This window comes from Muscardinus avellanarius (genome assembly GCF_963383645.1).
Source record: "Muscardinus avellanarius genome assembly, chromosome: 21".
Lineage (NCBI taxonomy): Eukaryota > Metazoa > Chordata > Mammalia > Rodentia > Gliridae > Muscardinus > Muscardinus avellanarius.
Genome location: NC_137807.1, coordinates 21034685 through 21053374, shown reverse-complemented (window position 1 = coordinate 21053374; position 18690 = coordinate 21034685). Strand labels below are relative to the sequence as shown.

General features: G+C 56.6%; 1 protein-coding gene across 1 annotated transcript in view; it reads left to right on the top strand.

Moving 5' to 3' along the window:
• Positions 1–762: 762 nt before the first annotated feature.
• Positions 763–18690, top strand: part of MYO18B (myosin XVIIIB) — a gene marked incomplete at both ends in the record, with an annotated part of 248379 nt that continues 230451 nt past the window's right edge. Inside the window, 10 exons of the mRNA XM_080717797.1 lie at positions 763–801; positions 2615–2773; positions 7477–8751; positions 9746–9812; positions 10521–10633; positions 11162–11338; positions 13481–13679; positions 14225–14367; positions 15279–15379; positions 16601–16664. Of these exons, the coding sequence (XP_080573923.1) occupies positions 763–801; positions 2615–2773; positions 7477–8751; positions 9746–9812; positions 10521–10633; positions 11162–11338; positions 13481–13679; positions 14225–14367; positions 15279–15379; positions 16601–16664 (2337 nt within the window). The remainder of the gene's footprint in view (positions 802–2614; positions 2774–7476; positions 8752–9745; positions 9813–10520; positions 10634–11161; positions 11339–13480; positions 13680–14224; positions 14368–15278; positions 15380–16600; positions 16665–18690) is intronic.

Genomic DNA, 18690 nt, shown 5'->3' with positions numbered 1-18690 from the left:
GGCCCTGGGTCAGTGGGGCTGGCCCGAGCCCCGAGGGGGACCCGGGCCGAGGCCCACGCCGAGCTCCTACCCGGCACAGCCTGCGCCCGGGCCGTAGACAGGCCGGCAGCTCCGAACCCAGGACTCACAGCTGGCCCCGAGCCTCCAGGCTGCGGGTATAGGTCAGAGGTAGAATGCCCCTGGGTTCAATCCCCAACGCAAACAATAAAATAAATAAATAATACAAAACAAGCCTTTTATCAAAACGCTAGTTCTTTGGGTGTGGTCTACCTGCGTGCAATTGTGCATTTTTCTGATTGTGAGTTACCCCTCAATCAAAAGTTAGAGCGTGAAGCCGGGCGTGGCGACGCACGCTTGTCATCCCAGCACTCGGGAGGCTGAGACGGGAGGATCGCGGTTCGCGGACAGCCTCAGCTGCTTAGCGAGGCCCTCTGCAACTCAGTGAGACCCTGTTTCAAAATAAAGAATAAAAAGTAGGGCTGGGGGTGTAGCTTGAAGGTAGAATGCCCCTTGGGTTCCAGCCCAGACCTGCAAAAATAAATAAATAAATAAATAAATAAATAAAAATAAATCAGTTACAGTGCGGGCTCCCGGCGTGGTGGACAGAGCTGGTGATGCCCAGGGTCTAACCTGTCCTCTCCCCCCATCTTTACCCCCCAGGCCGCGCCCCATCTCCAGCACTTCCACCGGTGTCCGCGGCGCCTCCGCGACCGTCCAGCAGGGGGCGCCTCCCGCCCGCCCGCCGCCTCGCAGCTGCCCAGCATGGCCATCTCCTCGCGCCTCGCCCTGTGGGAGCAGAAGGCAAGTCCCGCTCGGGCCGGGGCCGGGCTGCGGGACTCACCCGGGCGTCCCAGCTCGGGCAGAGGTCGCACCCGCCTCGCCCAGGGCCATCTCCTCAGCCTCCCGGCCCGGCCTGCCCAACCCTTTGGGCATCGCTGCCCCGGGCTGCCCGGGCTCCCCTGCCCCTTAGCGGGAGGCTGGGCGATGAGTCTCAGCTGGGGTGTGTTGGGGGGCGCTGGGGGCTGCAGAAGAGCATGGAGGGGGCTGGCAGCGCCTTGGTCAACCCAGCACCTGGAAATGGGCTCTTCCCCCCCAGAAGGGGTCTTTGGTCCATGCCAGTCCTCCGTGGGGCTTCCATCTTGGCTGACCCTGCCCCACCCCAGGCTGGGCTGGGCTCGCCATTTGAACAGGTGGGAGGGGAAGCAGCTTTGACACCTGTGCATTGTGCTCTAAGCCCCCCCTCCCCACTAGACAGTGGGCTTTGATCCTGCCTTGGAAGGGATGGAAGGAGAAGGGTGGCGGTGTGAGCCCCCCCCCCACCACCGGGCATGCCCTGGCTCTTCCCAGGCTGAGGTCCCCCGCCTCTGCCTATCCCCCGCCTCCCCTCTCCTTTGGACTCCCCCCTTATCAGCCGGGCAGCAGAGGAGGATATTTTCCAGGCGCACACGGAGAGCCTTGATAAGGAGGTTATTTTGGGCTGTGTGTGGCTTTTCCATATCAAGCATGGGTGATTTCCCCCCCTTTCCCATGATTAGTCTCAGTGATGCAGGTTAGAGATGCGGCCGGGGCCCCGTCTCAGCCTCCAAGGTCCCTGTGACCGACATAGGGGTCTCAGCAGCAAACCGCGTCCAGCGTGCCCTGGCCTGGCCACCTCTCTGAACCAGAATGTCAGCGTCCAAGCTGTTCACTTAGGACTCAGCACCGGGGAATCCCTAGAAGCCCCTGTCCTGGTGTAAGGACGTAGCCAAAGTTGGGTCACTTAAGTGGCCTGAAACCACAGGGCTGGACCTTATACATTGTCCCTAAGCACCCATGGGGTGGATGCCAGGACCCTTTGCAGACCCCCAAACTCACTGGTGCTCCGCCCCTAGATAAAGAAGAACAGATAGCATTTGCTTATAACCGACTCCATCTTCTTTTCAGTCAAATTCTCTCTAGAGGACTCATGACACCAGATACAATGTTACAACAGCAGCTACATTGTTTTGCAGTCTGTGCATATTTGATATGGTATTCTAGTCTGTGCATAGTATCGTATTAGAGTCCGATCATATTTAATATGCACAGATGCGATTGTTCTGCGTGAGTCTCTGCACTGGTGGTTGGCTGGATCCCTAGACGCAGAGCCCAGGGGCGAGGAATGCTGACTCTGTAAACCATGGCCGCCAGCCCTTCCCTGCCTTGCCGGGTCCTGGCGTGCAGAAAGCCCCTGGGGAAGTCATTAGCCATTGTATTAGATGCAAGCTGAGACGGGTCCGGGTGTGGATGGTTCCTTGTGCTCCGTCACCTCCTGAGAGCTGGAACAGCTCCTTTCAGAGGAGGTCTTTTTAGGGATGCCCTGGGTCAAAGCAGGGAACCTGTGGTCTGAGGGTCCTGCAGTCCGGGCAGGGATCACGTTTCACGGTAGACTCTGCTGTTGAGACATTCCATCTTCACACGCTCTCTCGGGGCCTCCCGGGGTCCCCCTGAGCCTCAGTCTCTGTCTTTGGCCTTTTGTCAGGGGCATGGTCCAGTGGGTCTCCTCAGCCCCCCACTGCACTACTGACCCCTAAAGTGCACCCTCCACCTGCCGGCCACTCACTCCGCACTCTCCCTCCCCGCTGCTGCAAAACAGATCCGGGAAGAGGACAAGAGCCCCCCGCCATCCTCGCCCCCTCCCCTGTTCTCCGTCATCCCGGGGGGCTTCATCAGGCAGCTGGTCCGGGAGACTGAGAAAGAGTCCAAAGAGGCCAGACGGAGGAAGCAGGCAGCGTTTGCCTCCCCAGAGCCACAGGTAAGTGGCCTCGGGGAGGGGCTGGGGCCTTTCTGCATCCAGACACCATCCCGGCCTGTAGCCCGTCTCCCACTAACTCCCAGTCTTAGTTCTCCCATTCCCGCTCTAAGGAATGTCTTTCTTTGAGCTCGATCGGTTGAGCTCCTGAGCAACCTTCAAAACCTGCCTCACACTGTATCTCTCTGGCCCAGCACAGTGGCGTGCTTGTAATCCCAGTACTTGGGAGCCTGAGACGGGAGAATCACAGGTTTGAGGCTACCCTCAACAACTTAGTGAGACCCTCAGAAACTTAGCAAGACCCCGTTTCAAAGGAAGTAGAATGTCTCTGGGTTCAATGCCCGGTACCAAAAAAAAAAAAAAAAAAAAAAAAAAAAAAAAAAAAAAGAAAAGAAAAGAAAAAAGAAAGAAAGAAAGAAAGAAGGATAAAAGAAGAGAAAATATTCATCTATGGAATTTCTTCTTCTTCTTCTGGTTCCCACTATACCCCATTTATTTTTATTGTGTAGAGTGTAGAGATGATTTGGTCTTCTGAATGTCCAGCAAGTGTCTGTTGAATGAATAAGTGAAACCAGTTGCTAAATGATGGGTGGAGATCATTTTATGCCTATTTTTGCAGAAAGATGGCTAAGATGTACAGTTAGTTGGCTGTAAGCAGAAAAGACATTCTCTTGGTGTCCACAGTTTCAGTTGTATTGTTAGAGTATTGAGAGCCTTCCAGATCAGGCAGCAGATGTACATGGCCCCAGGCGCCCTCCAGCGGCCATGCCCCCCTGCCTTGCCCCCTGAGTCCCTTGGGATGGCCACAGTCCAACAGTTAAAGGGTTAATGCACAGTGGGGGTGGTGACCTCAGTCTCTGACATCATGTCTAATTGGTCAGTGTTCTCTAAAAACCCACTATTGTCCTGCATGGCAATGCTGGACTGAAGCAATGCTTCAACGTGATGTGGCCCAAACTCGTCCCCGGTAGAGGCCAGTGTTGTCTCCCTCCTTTCCTCCCTCCGGCTCCTGCACCAGAGGACCAGGGCAGGATGGTGAGGCTGGACACCAGGGAGACAGGCCTGTAGCGCAGTGCACTATGGGAATATCAGTGTTATCCCAGAGCAATTGGTGCAGAATTCACTTAGCCTCCAGGTGGCGCTGGAGAGACTCGGCGGGGCCTGGAGGGAGACTGAGAACCAGGATAGGAGGTAGAGGTAGCGGCCTCAGCCCACAGCAGGTGGCCGCTCCGTGGGCCTAGCTGTTCCCCGGCCAGAGCAGGGGCCTCAGGAGCATATCCCAGTGAGGCTGCCAGCCCCAGAGGGCGCTGCCAATTGGATTTTCCGGGCCTGTTGAGTAAATCACGGCGTTCTTTCTCCTGTCTTATTTTTTTCTCATATATAATCCTGGTGAGGGGCCACTGGTACCCAGGCCAATTTTACAGGGAGGGAAAAAGGGACTTGGGTGAGGGGCAACAGAATAGACTGGCTACAAGTTTCCTCTTGCCCCAGAGATTCCAGAGGCACCATCTCCTCCAGAGGCTCGGAGGGCGCAGATGGGAAATGGGCATGAGGGACCGAGAATCCAGAGGCAGGAACTTCCCAGTGTGCCCGCAGGGGAGGGGAGCGGTCCTCTAGTTTGGCACAATCCCGTGCAACTGTTTCTCTTCTGCAGCAGTTGTTTAAAAATAAGGCAGTGACTCGCTTCTCAGCAGTGGTGTAGACAGTGGTGAGGCTTGCCAAGTGCAGCCAGTCCTCCTCTGAGGCCCCGTCCTGCTGGCCTGCGAGGTCAGCTGAGCCACTCGGGGGTGGGCACCGGAGCATGGATCTTGGCCCTGATAGAAGTCAGAAGCACCAGGAGCCGCTACCCAGACCAACTCCTTCAGTGTCCCTGGGCATCCAGATTCTTAAAGCTCCTGAAAGGTTCCAAAGAGCCTTAGAAAAGTGGGGGATAGTGTGGAGTGTGTAGCAGCCAAGGGCACTGGCCTGAGAGTCCAAGAGACCTGGCTGTACAAAGACTTTTGTCTTTGGGGCTATCTCTGCATCAGCAGTTTTAATGATAGAATTGGGCTAAAGTGCAGAAATTATCTCGCTGGGTCCTTAGGAGGGTTTAGGAGCATGTCGCGTTGTGGTCGTGTGGGGCCCTTGGAGAAGGGTCTACATGCAATAGCTATGATCATTGTTGTTATTACACAATTGAAGAAAGAGACTGATTTTGTGGCATGCACCCTTCAAGTAGCAGAGAAACCCAAATAAAAGCCAGCAGGGTGTGAGGAATGTGTTCACTGTGGTGACAGCCATACCCATGAAGTACTCTAGAACTGTGTGGACACAGGAGATGACTTCTAGTTGAGGTTTTCAAGCTGAGATGTGTAGAGGTGACCTTTGAGCTGAGTATAAAAAGACCAGGAGACCATGGCCTAGATACGTAGAGGCGGCCTTTGAGCTGGGTGTAAAAGAAACGGTAGACCATGACCCAGAAACTTAGAGGTGGCCTTTGAGCTGGGTATAAAAGAAACAGTAGACCATGACCTAAATACATAGGGGTGACCTTTGAGCTGGGTATAAAAGGATCAGTAGACCATAATCCAGAAACGTTGAGCTGAGTATAAAAGAAATGGTAGACCATGATCCAGAAACGTAGAGGTGGCCTTTGAGCTGGGTATAAAAGAAACAGTAGACCATGATCCAGAAACGTTGAGCTGGGTATAAAAGAAACGGTAGGCCATGATCCAGAAACATAGAGGTGGCCTTTGAGCTGGGTATAAAAGAAACAGTAGACCATGACCTAGATATGTAGGAGTGGCATTTGGGCTGGGTATAAAAGGACCAGTAGGCATGGCCAAGTGGTGAGGAGAGAGTATGCCAGGCACAGAGTTGGCAGAGCCAACATGGGAGGGTCAGGTGTGGGTGATGCCCAGTGTAGCCAAAGATTGGGATGCACAGGGATGGCCAGAACAGAATGGGCTTGGGGGCTCCTTGTTGAGGATTTGAATATCCAAGAGTGGGGTTGCATGATTTCCCTGTAGGTTGTAGGTAGCTGCCCAAATCTTTTCATCCCATTTACAATGACTGTCAGCCAATGAGAGGGAGACCATTCAGAGGCTGTCGAGTGGCCCAGGTGAGAGAGAGAGAGAGAGAGTCGACCTGGGAGAGGAGACACACACCTGCAGCTCTGCAGGGTGGAATTGACAGATCCCAGCATGGCTTGAATGCAATAGGAGGGTGAGAGCCCAGCCGGGCTGCATCGGCTCCATCCATGATGGAAGAGCCCAGACCAGGGCTGGGGGCAAAGCCATGCATCAGGGTGCAACAGCCCGAGCTCTGTGTGCAGAGGTGGAGGCCTCTGGGAGCCCGTCGGGCCATCCATGGCCAAGCTGGCTTGAGACCCAGGCCAAGGAACAGAAGGGAGAAGGGTCAGGACACAGTGAGGAGCAGGGTCAGGGGCCCCAGACCAAGGGGCAGGGAGGGGTGAGCCCCAGAACAAGAATGAGCAAAGGACCAGACCAGAATCCTGCAATCCCCAACTGCGCAGGGCTCCCAGGGACGCACCCAGGAGGGCAGCAGGCTGAGGACACCCTGGGTGTTTACGTAGCTCCAATGTGTAGGCCAGGCAGGAGTGGGGACCCCAGAAGTAGAAACTAAGGGCCTGAACTGGACAGGCAGTGAAGTGGGGGGACCAGTGTGAGGACGCTGCGACAGAACATGGTCACCCTGCTGGGGAGTAAGGGAGTAAAGATGGGGATATATATATATATATATATATATATATATATATATATATATATAGTGTGTGTGTGTGTGTGTGTGTGTGTGTGTGTGTGTGTGTTACTGTTACTGGGGCTTGAACCCAGGAGCATTCTACTGCAGAACTATCCCCCTAGTCAGATTTTATTTCTTATTTGGAAACAAGAGTCTCACTAGGTTGCAGAGAACCTCACTGAGCTGAGGCTGGTTTTGAACCTGCGATCCTCCTGTCTCAGCCTCCCAAGTACTGGGACTACAGGTGTTTGTCACCATGTCCAGCTCTAATGTAACTTCTAGTGACAAACCCTGGGCCTTTTCCTGATCCTTTTCTGGCCCACAGGAAGAATCAAGGCACAAGTAACAGTAATATCAGGAGCAGCAATGGCGCAGCTACTGTTCCTGGAGACCTACTAGGTGCCAGGCTCAGTTTCACTGTAATAAGGAATCCTCACTCCTACCCCGCAAGCAGGTCTTTACGATCCTCGTTTTGACAGGCTCAGAGTGGGAAAGCAGTTTATGCAGGCCACACAGCCGGGCGGCGGCAGACTCAGGAGTTGAACGAGGTTCTGTTGGCTCCAAAACCCACCCTCCTTCCTGGGTGGCTGGGCGGGAGGATCTGGGCCAAGGCTCACTGCCTGGCATGGTGCCGCCCCACCTTGGCGGTGCCTGGGGACCTCTGGCTAGATGAATGGATGGGAGACCCTGTGGATAAAGAAGGTGTTGGCCGGGCGTGGTGGTGCTCCCTTGTGATTCCAGCATTTGGGAGGCTGAGACAGGAGGATCCAGGTTTGCAGCCAGCCTCAGCTACTTAGTGAGGCCCTTTGCAACTTTAGTGAGACCCTGTTTCCAAATAAAGAATAAAAAATTGGGCTGGGGGTGCAGCTCAGAGGTAGAACACCCCTGGCTTCCATCCCCGGTACTGGGGGCGGGGGAATGAAGCTCTTGGATCAGCCAGCAGCTGAGCCTGTTCTCCTTCCTAGACCCCAGAGGTTTCCACCAGCCAACCCAGCAGCAAGACCAACAGCGCCCCCAAATCAGGAAGCCGACAGACCCCCCAGGATGGCCAGGCCGCCTCTCCGCAGAGCGCAGACATTCCGGGCAAGGAGGGCGGCGGGGCCGAGCCTGCGCAGACGACCCGCATCTCTGGCGAGGAGCCGCAGGAGCCCAGCCTCAGTGGGACGCCCCCCAAAAGGCCCCCGCCCTTCAAGAGGGGCGCCAGGCGGGGCGACGTGCTGCTGATGGTGGCCAAGCTGGACCCGGAGGCAGCCAGGCCGGAGCCGCACGCCCAGCCCCGCGCTGCCCCCGCCGCAGACCCTGGAGGGGGCCAGAGAGGGGAGACCCCGGGGAGTCCCGGGGGCCCCCAGGCCAGCACCAAGGACTTGGCCTCGAGGCCTGAGAAGCCCCAAAAGGGGGGACTTGGGACCCCAGGCCGAGGAACAGAAGCCGAGACGGCTCAGGGCACGGAGGGGGTGGGGGGCGGGGGCCCCCAGACCAAAGGACAGAAGGGGGGCGAGCCGCAGCGCAAGGAGGAGCAGAGGACCAGGCGCCAAGCCCAGCCGGCAGGTGACGGGGCGCTAAAGGGGAGAGAGGAGAAGAGTGGGGCTCCCCCAAACAAGGTGGAAAACGGGGGTCTGCCCAAGGGCTTGGGGGCTGAAGGGAAGCCCACCGGGCCCCAAGTGCAGGCGAGAAAGTGGGGCGGTGCTCTGGGCAGAAAGAGCAAGGAGGAAGGCCCCCCAAATAAGAAGGATAAAGAAGGGGCGCCCCCCAGCCCGGAGGGAAAGCCCGCGCAGCCTGAGGCGGGGCCCGGGGGCAGCGGCCCGGCGCAGGGCGAGCAGCCGCCGGCAGGGGGCGCGCCCGAGCCGCCCGAGTCCGCAGGTGCACCCCGGCAGCCAGGTGAGCGCCAGGTGAGGCCCGGAGAGGAGGCGCGGCCTCAGAGCCGGGCTGGGGAGGTCGGCGAAGCTGGGAGCCAGGCAGAGAGGGGCTGCGAGGCCCCGGCGGAGGTGGCTACGGAGGGGGCATCGGCGGTGGAGGCTGGGGCGAAGGCCCGGAGGGAAAGCAGAGCGAGGGAGGCCGAGGAGGCCGGCGTCAGAGCGGAGGACGATGCTGCGGCGGTCCTTGGAGCACAGGGCCCCGCGGGGCGCACGGAGGTTGCTCTGGGTGCAGAGGGGCCCGGGCCCCAGCAGCAAAAGCAGAGCGAGGAGGCGCCGGCCCTGCAGGAGCCACGTAAAGGAGACCAGAGTACTGACTCGGACCAGGTGATGGAGCCCCCTGGGAAGGTCCTGTCCCCAGGAGGGAGCCGGGGAAGGGGAGGGCAGGGAATCGGAGAGGGGCCGGGGAGCAAATGCTCCCCAGGGAAGGCCGCCCCCTTGGCTGACCGGCTCAGCCTGCTCACCCAGTTACCCAACAGTTCTCAAGATTGAAGCAGGAGGATAACAATAATAATAATTAATAATAATAATAATACTTTTTGCGGTACTGGGGATGGAACCCAGGAGCTTTCTGCCCCCGAGCTACGCCCCAAGCCCTGTTTTTTATTCTTTACTTTGAAACAGGGTCTCACTGAGTTTCAAAGGGCCTCACTAAGTAGTAGCTGAGTAATTTTTAAAAAGCAGATTGGAGCCAAGTGTGGTGGCGCACGCTTGTAATCCCAGCATTTGGGAGGCTGAAACAGGAGGTTCACGGCTTGCAGATACCCTCAGCTACTTAATGAGGTCCTTTGCAATTCAGCGAGACTGTTTCAAAATAAAAGAATAAAAAAAATGGGGCTGGGGTGTAGCTCAGAAGTAGAATGTCCTCGGGGCTTAATCCCCATTATCACACACACAGACACACATACAGAGAGAGAGAGAGAGAGAGAGAGAGAAGAGAAGAGAAGAGAAGAGAAGAGAAAAGAGAAAGAGAAAGAGAGAGAAGAGAAAGAGAGAGAGAGAGAAAGCAAAAGCAGATTGGGTCAGGTGTGGTGACACAAGTCTGTTATTCCAGAACTTGGGAGGCTGGGACAGGAGGATCACAGGTTCCAGGCCAGCCTCGGCAACTAAAGGCTGTTTCAAAATTAAAACTCAAAAAGGGCCAGAGGTGGCTTGGACCTAGAACGCTCCTGGGTTCCACAGATTGGTCAGAATGCAGGTTCCCGGGGCCCTTAAAAGGCCAGGAGCCGGGTCCAGGACACTGCCCTGCGAGGGGGCTCCCTGCACACTGGGTGGGGGCTGCTGAGACTTTGTGGTTTTAACTTGTGATCTTTGCTCCCAGGCTCCTGAGGACAGATGGTACGAGGCAGAGAAAGTTTGGCTGGTTCAGAAGGATGGATTTACTCTCGGTAATGAGGGCATTAGCGCCCGGGGGGATAAGTCTGCCATTCTTCTCCCACTAGTCACCTGTGCAGGGGCCTGAGCACACGCATGGCTCTCTGGGGTCACTTTATCCTTGGCAGCTGGCCTGCTGGATAGGTTTCAAGGGGCACTTGATCCCTGATAATTAACTACTTGGATGTGATACACATGGCTCGGCTCCTATGGTGTTCCACAAAGAGCCCAGAGTCTAGAGCAAGGGGGCCATGTGGTTGAGTCTCTGTGCTACTAAGAAGCGGTTCTGAGTGCCAGTGGGAAGAGGGATTGATTAGTGATGTCTGTGAAGAGGGATTGGTTATTGATGTCTGTGGAAGGGGGATTGATTAGTGATGTCTGTGAAGGGGGATTGATCAGTGATGTCTACGAAGAGGGACTGATTAGTGATGTCTGTCTCGGGTGCTGCAGGGGGAGTGGTGGTCTGTGTGTCATATCTGCTGTCCCAGGTGTAGGTATGAGATGGGTTCCTGCACATGCATCTCTGGTGCCCACTGTTTCTGGCTGGCACTGTGGGTCAGTCTTAGCCTCTCTTAGAAAGGGTTTGGTGGGGGTCACAGGTGTAGCCCCTTTTGAGTTACCCCAAGCTCCCCCTCCAGCCCTCCAGCCCAGCTCAGCCTCTCCCTCTCCCTCTCCCTCTCCCTCTCTCCTCTCCTCCCCTCCTCTCTGGACCTTCCACCCAGCTACGGTGCTAAAGCCAGATGAGGGAACAGCCGACCTGCCAGCGGGAAGGGTCCGGCTTTGCCTCGATGCCGACGGAACGGTCATGGAGGCGGATGAGGATCAAGTCCATCGGGTGAGTCCCTGCCCGCCCTGCCCGCCCTCCATCCTCCCTCCCCTGCTAGAGAGCCCCGCACCGCCTGCAGGTACCGCTTTGCCATGATGCACCGGGGCAGCAGGAACGTATTGTTCTGCTGGTGGAACCTTTATGGGGCCCTTCACCCTGTCCTGTGGCGCCCCCTGTATAAGAACACATCACAAGGCATATTTGTCAGGTCTTGGCACTGGGATTTCTTCTCATTGCCCCAGAAAGCGAGCGCTTTTCACGTTACGAACATCGCAAATCATGCTGTAGCGCATGTTTCCCTTTACACTCTAGCTGCCAGGGAACTCGGAGTTCAATCTGCTGTTTGCTGCTAAGCGTAGCCTAGGTTTCCAAGGACAGTGACCCAGGCTGGCCCTGTATTATTTGTAGGGTTTTAGAATTCCTCCGGTGTCCTCGTGTCCTGGTCTGGTCTTTGCACACACAGGGGCAGGCCCGCCGCCTGTGTGTGCATGTGTGTGCACACGTGTGTGTGCATGTGTGTGCGTGTGCCGTTTGCAGGCCAACCCCGCCCAGCTGGACCGCGCGGAGGACCTGGCCTCTCTCGTCAGCGTCAACGAGTCCAGCGTTTTGAACGTGCTCCTGCAGCGCCACCTGGCGGGGCTGCCGCACACCTGCGCGGGCCCCGACCTGATCGTGCTCCAGCCCCCGGGGCCCGTGGCGCCCTCTGCAGGGAAGGTGAGGGGCTGGGGACCGGGTGCGGGGTGGGGGGACCCTGTGCCGCGAGGGGACCGCGGGAGGGCCAGGAAACCCATCGCCCTGGGCCTGGATGCCGCCAGGTTCCCGCTCCCTGGAGACTCTGAGAACCCCAGGGTGATGATGAAAATTTAATAATAATAATAATAATAATAATAATAATAATAATAATAATAGCAACAACAATAACAACAGGCCAGCCATTCGTGGCTAAGCCTGTAATCTCAGTTTTCTTGGGAGGCTGAGACAGGAGGATCATAGGTTCGAGGCTAGCTTTAGCAATGTAGCAAGACCCTCGGCAACTCAGTTAAGACCCTGTTTCAAAATAAAAAAGAATAGCCGGGCGTGGTGGCGCACGCTTGGAATCCCCGTGTTTGGGAGGCGGAGACAGGAGGGTCGTGCAGGTTCGAAGCCAGCCGTGCTGGCTTAAGAGACCTTGTTTCCAAATAAAATATAAAATAGGTCTGGGAGTGTAGCCCAGAGGTAGAAGGGTTCCATCCCCAGTACCACCAAAAATAATAAATAAATAAATAAATAAATAAATAAGAATAAATAAGCCTGAAGGTGTATCTCAGAGGTAGAATGCCCCTGGGCTCCATCCCCAGTACCACAATAAATAAATAAAATAAAATAAAAATAAAATAAAAAGGGCCAGAGGTGTTATCTTTGGAAGTAGAATGCTCTTGGGTTCATTCCCCAGGGCAAAACTCAAACCAAAACAGAACAAAAACTGAGACGTGTCGAATGAGCCTGGGCGCTGCCGGACACGATTTCAAACAGGGCATCCATCCACCCATCCATTCTCCCACCCACAGGGGAGGCAGGTGCGGGGTTAAGAGCCCCGCGGCCACCCGAGGGTAAAACCTGGGCCGCGGGCGCCTCAGTGTCGCATTCGAATTCGACACAGAAAGAAAGAAAGAAGGAAAGAAAGAAAAAAAAAAAAAAAACCCGCGTTTGCTTCTCCGTATTTATTTTCCTGTGAAGCGCAGAAATGTCCCTTGGTTTAAAAAGCCGGACGGTAAAAGCGAAGCGAGCTCTGCGCGCCCCCCGGTGGCCAGACCTGGAACCGCAGGCGCCTTCCTTCCTGGGCTCGCAGGCTGGTCCTGGCGGTTCTTAGCTGAGCAGGCCCCGAGCTGTCTCTGCAAAGGGCCCTAGTTCTCTGCTGGGGAGGGCACCGGGGCCTTGGAAAAGTCCAGAGCTCAGCGTCCCCATGACTCAGGTGAGGATGGTGACTCAGGATTCTGTGATCACATCCCAAGGCCGCTCAGCGGTCCAGAGTGTGGATGGACGCCCCGGCCCCTTGACAGCGCCTGCAGGGGCCTTTCTTCAGGTCTAGGTGGCAAGCCGGGCACACATGGCCGCCCTGGATTGGGACATCAAAGCCGGGCGTGGTGGCGCACGCTTGTAATCCCTGTGCTTGGGAGGCTGAGACAGGAGGATCACGCAGGTTTGAAGCCAGCCTCAGCTACTGAGTGAGGCTCTCAGCAACTCAGAGACCCTGTTTCCAAAGAAAATATAAAATAGGTCTGGGAGCCAGGAGTGGCGGCGCACGCTTGTAATCCCTGCGCTTGGGAGGCGGAGACAGGAGGATCGCGCTGGTTCGGAGCCAGCCTCACTAGCTTAAGAGACCCTGTTTCCAAATGAAAATATAAAATAGGCCTGGGAGTATAGCCTGGAGGTAGATGGGTTTCCAGGAACCCCAGTACCACCACACACACAAAAAAATAGGTCTGGGAGTATAGCCCAGAGGTAGAAGGCACCTGGATTCAATTCCCAGTAACACACACACACACACACCTCATGGAACCCCAAAATGTGAATGGAATTTGTACAAGGAGGTGATGAATCAAACACACTTCAGTTCTGCGTGGCCGGGGCCCTGGAGAGCCGCGCGCCTGGATCAGGGCTAGGCTTGCAGGCTTGGTCTTTCGCAGCAAAATGCCCAGACCCTCCTGTCAACACTAGGACAAGCCCACTTTACAGACAGGTGAAGCTTGCGCTGGGCTCCTGGGTTCAGCAAGCAGAGAGTTCACGGGGAGGGACCATTGCCCAGGCGGGCACCCTCTCCCCGTCCTCCCTGGGCAGTGGCTGGGCAGGAAGACTGAGGCTGCCATCTCTGCACAGGTGCCCCGGGGCCGCAGGGACGGCCTGCCCGCTCACGTTGGTTCCCTGGCCCAGCGGGCGTACTGGGAGCTCCTGAGTCAGCGGCGGGACCAGAGCATCCTGGCCCTGGGCCGGAGCGGCGCGGGGAAGACCACCTGCTGCCGGCAGGTCCTGGAGCACCTGGTGGGAATGGCGGGCAGTGTGGACGGCAGGGTCTCAGGTACAGCGGCCTCCAGGTGACAGGCGCCTGGAGGGGGCAGCGATGGGGCGGGGTGCGCGGGCCGCCCCTACCGACCCCACTCAGCTAGCGCCCTCTGAGCACCGGACGTGTGCAGACTCTGTTTTTGGATGCCATGTTTTGAATTAGATAAAGGCATTCTTTCCTTAGTACACGGGGGATGTCTGCGCGAAGGTCCCCATCCCTGGGTGAGCCTTATTAGAACCAGGTGCTGGGCTGCCACCTGCTGGAAGTCATCCTAAAAATTACACAGACCCGCCTAACAACGACACAGACCTACCATGGCAGGGGGTCACGGAAGACGCACTATCAGGAAAGACAGAAAGGCAGCCGAGAGCCAGAGGGCAGTGGAACCGTACCTCTGGGCATGGTCTCATATTCCCCTAATAGCGCCGGCCCAGCTGGTTAGGGGAGCAGCCCAGAAGCCCACCAGAGGGCTGACTTGGGGGGTCACGGGGTAGGGGGCTGAGGCCTGGATAGGGCCTGGTCACAAAAGCGAAGCCTGACTGAGCAGCCTCTCCCCTCAGTGGAGAAGATCCGGGCCACCTTCGCCGTCCTCGGGGCCTTCGGCTCCGTGCACACAGGCCACAGCCGCAGCGCCACGCGGTTCGCCATGGCGATGTCTCTGGACTTCAATGGCGCGGGCCGGGTCACCGCCGCGCAGCTCCAGGTGAGGATCTGGATGGGTCGGAGCCCTCGTCCCCAGCTGGACCCCACAGGGGTCTGAAACGGTCAGGGCTCCCTCGCCGCTGCCGACTCCCCACTGTGCTACTCGCCCGTGTGTGAGCGCAAGCGGTCCTGGTGCCATAGTCCGGTTGCACACCGCTACAAAAATGTGTACTCACAACAAATACCTCCCTCAACAAGTCATCAGCCGGGCCTTAAGCAGCCGCCCGCCAGCCTTGCTGGTATTACCAACACGTGGCTCTGTCTCTAAAACCACCAACATCCCCTCCCTGCCCCCCAAATTGTTTGAACAACAAATAAATAGGATTAGGTTATGGGACGCGCCTGGAGCTGGGACCGTGGCTGGATGGAAGGAAAACCTTCGGTGCCTAATAATGCCCTTGGAGCTCCTGTCCCGCCTAGGGTCTGCACTGGGTCAGCGTCTGGAAGACCTCAGTCACAGGGACCATGGCGGCCTGTCTGGTTTCACTGCTTATTTAATTGGGAAGGGTTTAATGTATTCCTTGATTTCCTAGGTGGGCCCTGAATCAGGAGACAGACAGCCAGGGAGCGTGGACACCGAGGTGTCGCCAGAGTTAGACCCGAAAGCCGGGCATTGCCCTTGTCTGTAAACCCACTACTTGGGAGGCTGAGATGGGAGGCTGGCCGGGTTCAAGGCCAGCCTCAGTAACTTACGGAGCCCCTGTTTCAAAATAAAAAAATAGAAAGGGCCGGGAGTAGAGTTCAGAGCCGAAATTGAAGCGTTCCCCAGTACCCAAAACAAAACAAAATAACACGGTTGGACCTGAGCACCTGAGACGTGGCCGTGGAGGCAGGATTAGGGCAGGGAGGGCTGCTGGACCCGGCGAGGACCTGCGGGCCGTGCCGCGGTGACAGGCCCTGTCTTTCCCGCAGACGATGCTGCTGGAGCAGAACCGTGTGGCCCGGCAGCCGGACGGGGAAGGCAACTTCCAGGTGTTCTCGCAGATGCTGGCTGGGCTGGACCCTGCGCTGAGGTGAGCGCCGGGGCCTGGGCGGAGGCCCCGAGCTTCCGCCGGAGCGGGGAGGGCCTGGAGCCTGGAGGTGGGGACCACGGCCCCCAGTCCACCTCACGCACTGAGCGCACTCTGACCCTCACTTTCCTCCTCTATAAAAAGCAAAGCCAGGCTGAGACCGGAGGATCGCAGTTCGCGGACAGCCTCAGCTACTTAGCGAGGCCCTCTGCAACTCAGTGAGACCCGGTTTCAAAATAAAGAATAAAAAATAGGGCAGGGGGTGTAGCTCAGAGGTCGAATGCCCCTGGGTTCCAGCCCCAGACCCGCAAAATAAATAAATAAATAAATAAATAAATAAATAAAAGGAGCAAAGCCGGGCGTGGTGGCGCACGCTTGTAACCCCAGCATTCGGGAGGCTGAGACAGGAGGATCATGGTTCACGGACAGCCTCAGCCACTTAGTGAGGCCCTCTGCAACTCAGTGAGACCTGTTTCAAAAAAAATAAAAAGACTAAAAAATAGGGCTGGGGATAGAGCGCGGGGGTGCAATGGCCCTGAGTTCCATCCCCAGGACAGCAAGAAAAAAATCAAAATAAAATAAAATAAAATAAATAAAAATAAATAAATAATAAAATAAATAAAAAGGAAGCAAGACCCCATTTGGGCCTCAGCGGGTAAAGGGCACAATTCACATTGGGTTCTTCGTAAGAGGTGAGCAGCTGCCCGCAGAGGGAGCGGCCCGTTGGCACAGGGCCTTGAAGCCCTGCAGGAAGAGGCTACGTGGCCGCAGGCTGCAAACTTACCTTCTCTGAACGTCTGTATCTTCTTGGGTAAAGTAGTCCAGAAGTTGTTACACCGCGTGGGTGCTCTGCGTACGCGTCACGAGGGTATGTGCCCAGCCGGCCGGGAGGCCTTCGGAGCCATGACGCATCTCCTCCCAGCGCTGTGTGACCTTGGGCTGGTGGCTCGAGCTCTCTGAGCTTTACTTTGTACTTCTGTGAATCGAGGGCGATTCTAGCTACCTGAGCACGCAGCGAGGGAGGGCTCGGAGCCCGTGCGCTCTGTGTTATCTTTGGAGGATTTTTATCCGCCCTGACACCCCCTGCCCCACCCCAAGCAGCTTCATGCCGGAGAAGGACATGGCTTCAGTGTGAGAGGGACAGAAGGTCCCCGGAGCCCGGCGTTCGGGGCTTTGGGTGTGAGCAGCCTCTCCTCTCACTTCTAGTCCTTTTTCTGCTTCCAGGACGGAGCTGAACCTGCACCAGATGGCCGACAGCAGCTCCTTCGGCATGGGCGTGTGGTCCACGGTGAGCAGCTAGCGCTCTGTCCCTGGGGCTGGGGCGGGAGAGGGAAGGGGTGTCTCCTGTGCCGGGGATGCATCTCCCGGGGCACACGCGGTTCACGTGGGGAGGCAGGGGCTGCCTTTGTAGGGTCCGGATTTGTTGGGGAAATTAGACCTTGCGTTTGAAAGGACCCAGGAGGTGGGCTGTGTAGGGGGGGGCACGCACCCTGAAATCAGAAAATCTAGGCTTCAGCCAGGCCTCTGACCCGTACTGGATGTCTGTGACCGCAGGCGTGGAAACTTGGCTTCTCTGAACGACCGTATCTTTTTCGGTAAAATAGTCACAGTGCCGGTGTCTGCCTCCTGGGGTTGGTGTGAGGACCAAATGAACGGGTTACGGGCAGAGCACCCACCGCGGGCTCGGGGTGCGTCAGCCAGGTGGGGGCTCCGAGCGAGGGTGCTGGGTAGGTGGGGCTCGGTGCCCTCGGATTCCTGCTGACCGTGGTCTGTGACTGCGGCTTTGAGAAGGGGTACCACATAGCTTGAAAGAAAGCAAATGGCCCCTTTGTTTGATGTTTTATTCATTTGTTTATATCTTAGCAATTGTTTTCTGAGCCCCCGTCTCCTTCCGCCTCCACCGGTGCCTGGAATAAAGTGGTAGAACTTAGCAGTAGGATGCTGAGACTTCAAGACACGCGTGGGGCGCACGCTCGTCATCCCAGCATTCGGGAGGCTGAGACCGGAGGATCGCGGTTCCCCGCCACCTCGGCTACTTAGCGAGGCCCTCCGCAACTCAGTGAGACCCTGTTTCAAAATAAAAAATAGGGCTGGGGGTGGAGCTCAGAGGTAGAATGCCCCTGGGTTCCATCCCCAGCGCCATAAAAAAAAAAAAAAGATGGCCAAGAGCCATCAGCAACTTAGCGAGACCCTGTTTCAAAATGACAAGGGCTAGCAGGGTGTAGTTCCGCGGTAGAACGCCCCTAGGTTTCATCCCGCAGACCGCACACACGCTCCATTTCTAGGTATCACCCACACCCAGTGTCCGGTTCAGCAGCTGTAGGGTGGAGCCTGCCCTGTGTCATCTTGCAGGCCTGGGGCCAACGCCTTGAGCTCCACAGGAGGGAGGGAGGAGTCTATCCCTGCAGGGACGAGGCCAGGCAGCTCCTGTCCTAACCCTGGGTCTTGACAGCCTCCTCCTGGAGGCCCCGCACCGCGCTCCCCCCACCCCTCACCCCCAGGATGTCCTGGTGCTGGGCTTTCTGAGCTCCGCCATGGCTCAGCGGAGGGCGCCTTCTCCTGATCTGGGAGAGTTGGTTTAGTTGTTGTTTTGGAGAGGAGAGGGGCAGCCGCCTGACCTCTTGCTGATATCCTGCACAGTGGCTCCGGCCACAGGCCAACGCCGGGGGCCCTGTCTTGGGGACATTTGAATGTTTTTCTCCTTGTCCTTCTGTGTTTCTGTGGGGTATTTTTTTTTTTTTTTACATCAAATGATCTGCAGAAGCTGTGTCTTTCTTTTTTTTTTTTTTTTTTTTTTTGCAGGTCTGGGGATGGAACCCAGGGGCATCCAACCTCCGAGCTATACCCCTGCCCTATTTTTTATTCTTTATTTTGAAACCGGGTCTCACTGAATTGCAAAGGGCCTCGCTAAGTAGCTGAGGCTGTCCTCGAACCGTGATCCTCCGGTCTCAGCCTCCCGAATGCTGGGATGATGAGCGTGCGCCACCTCGCCCGGCCGTGGTCACTTCTTAGCCCTCCCTTGGCTCCAGGGTGCACCCAGCAAGCAAATGTTTTCTCTGTTTTTTGAAGACAGAAATAAAGTCTGAAAACCCTGCAGGTCTTTGATAGGAGCTTGGGCTTGAGTTACTGGGCTGGGTGGTCCAGGTCCTGCCTCTTTCAGGGACTCTGGGGTCAACAGATGCCCCCCGAGAATGGGAATTGCCAAGCAAGAGCCCCCAGGTGTATCAGGCCTAGTAAAAAAAAAAAAAAAAAAGCAACATGTGATGTCCAATTAAATCAGAATTTCAGAGCCGGGCATGGTGGAGTAAGCTTGT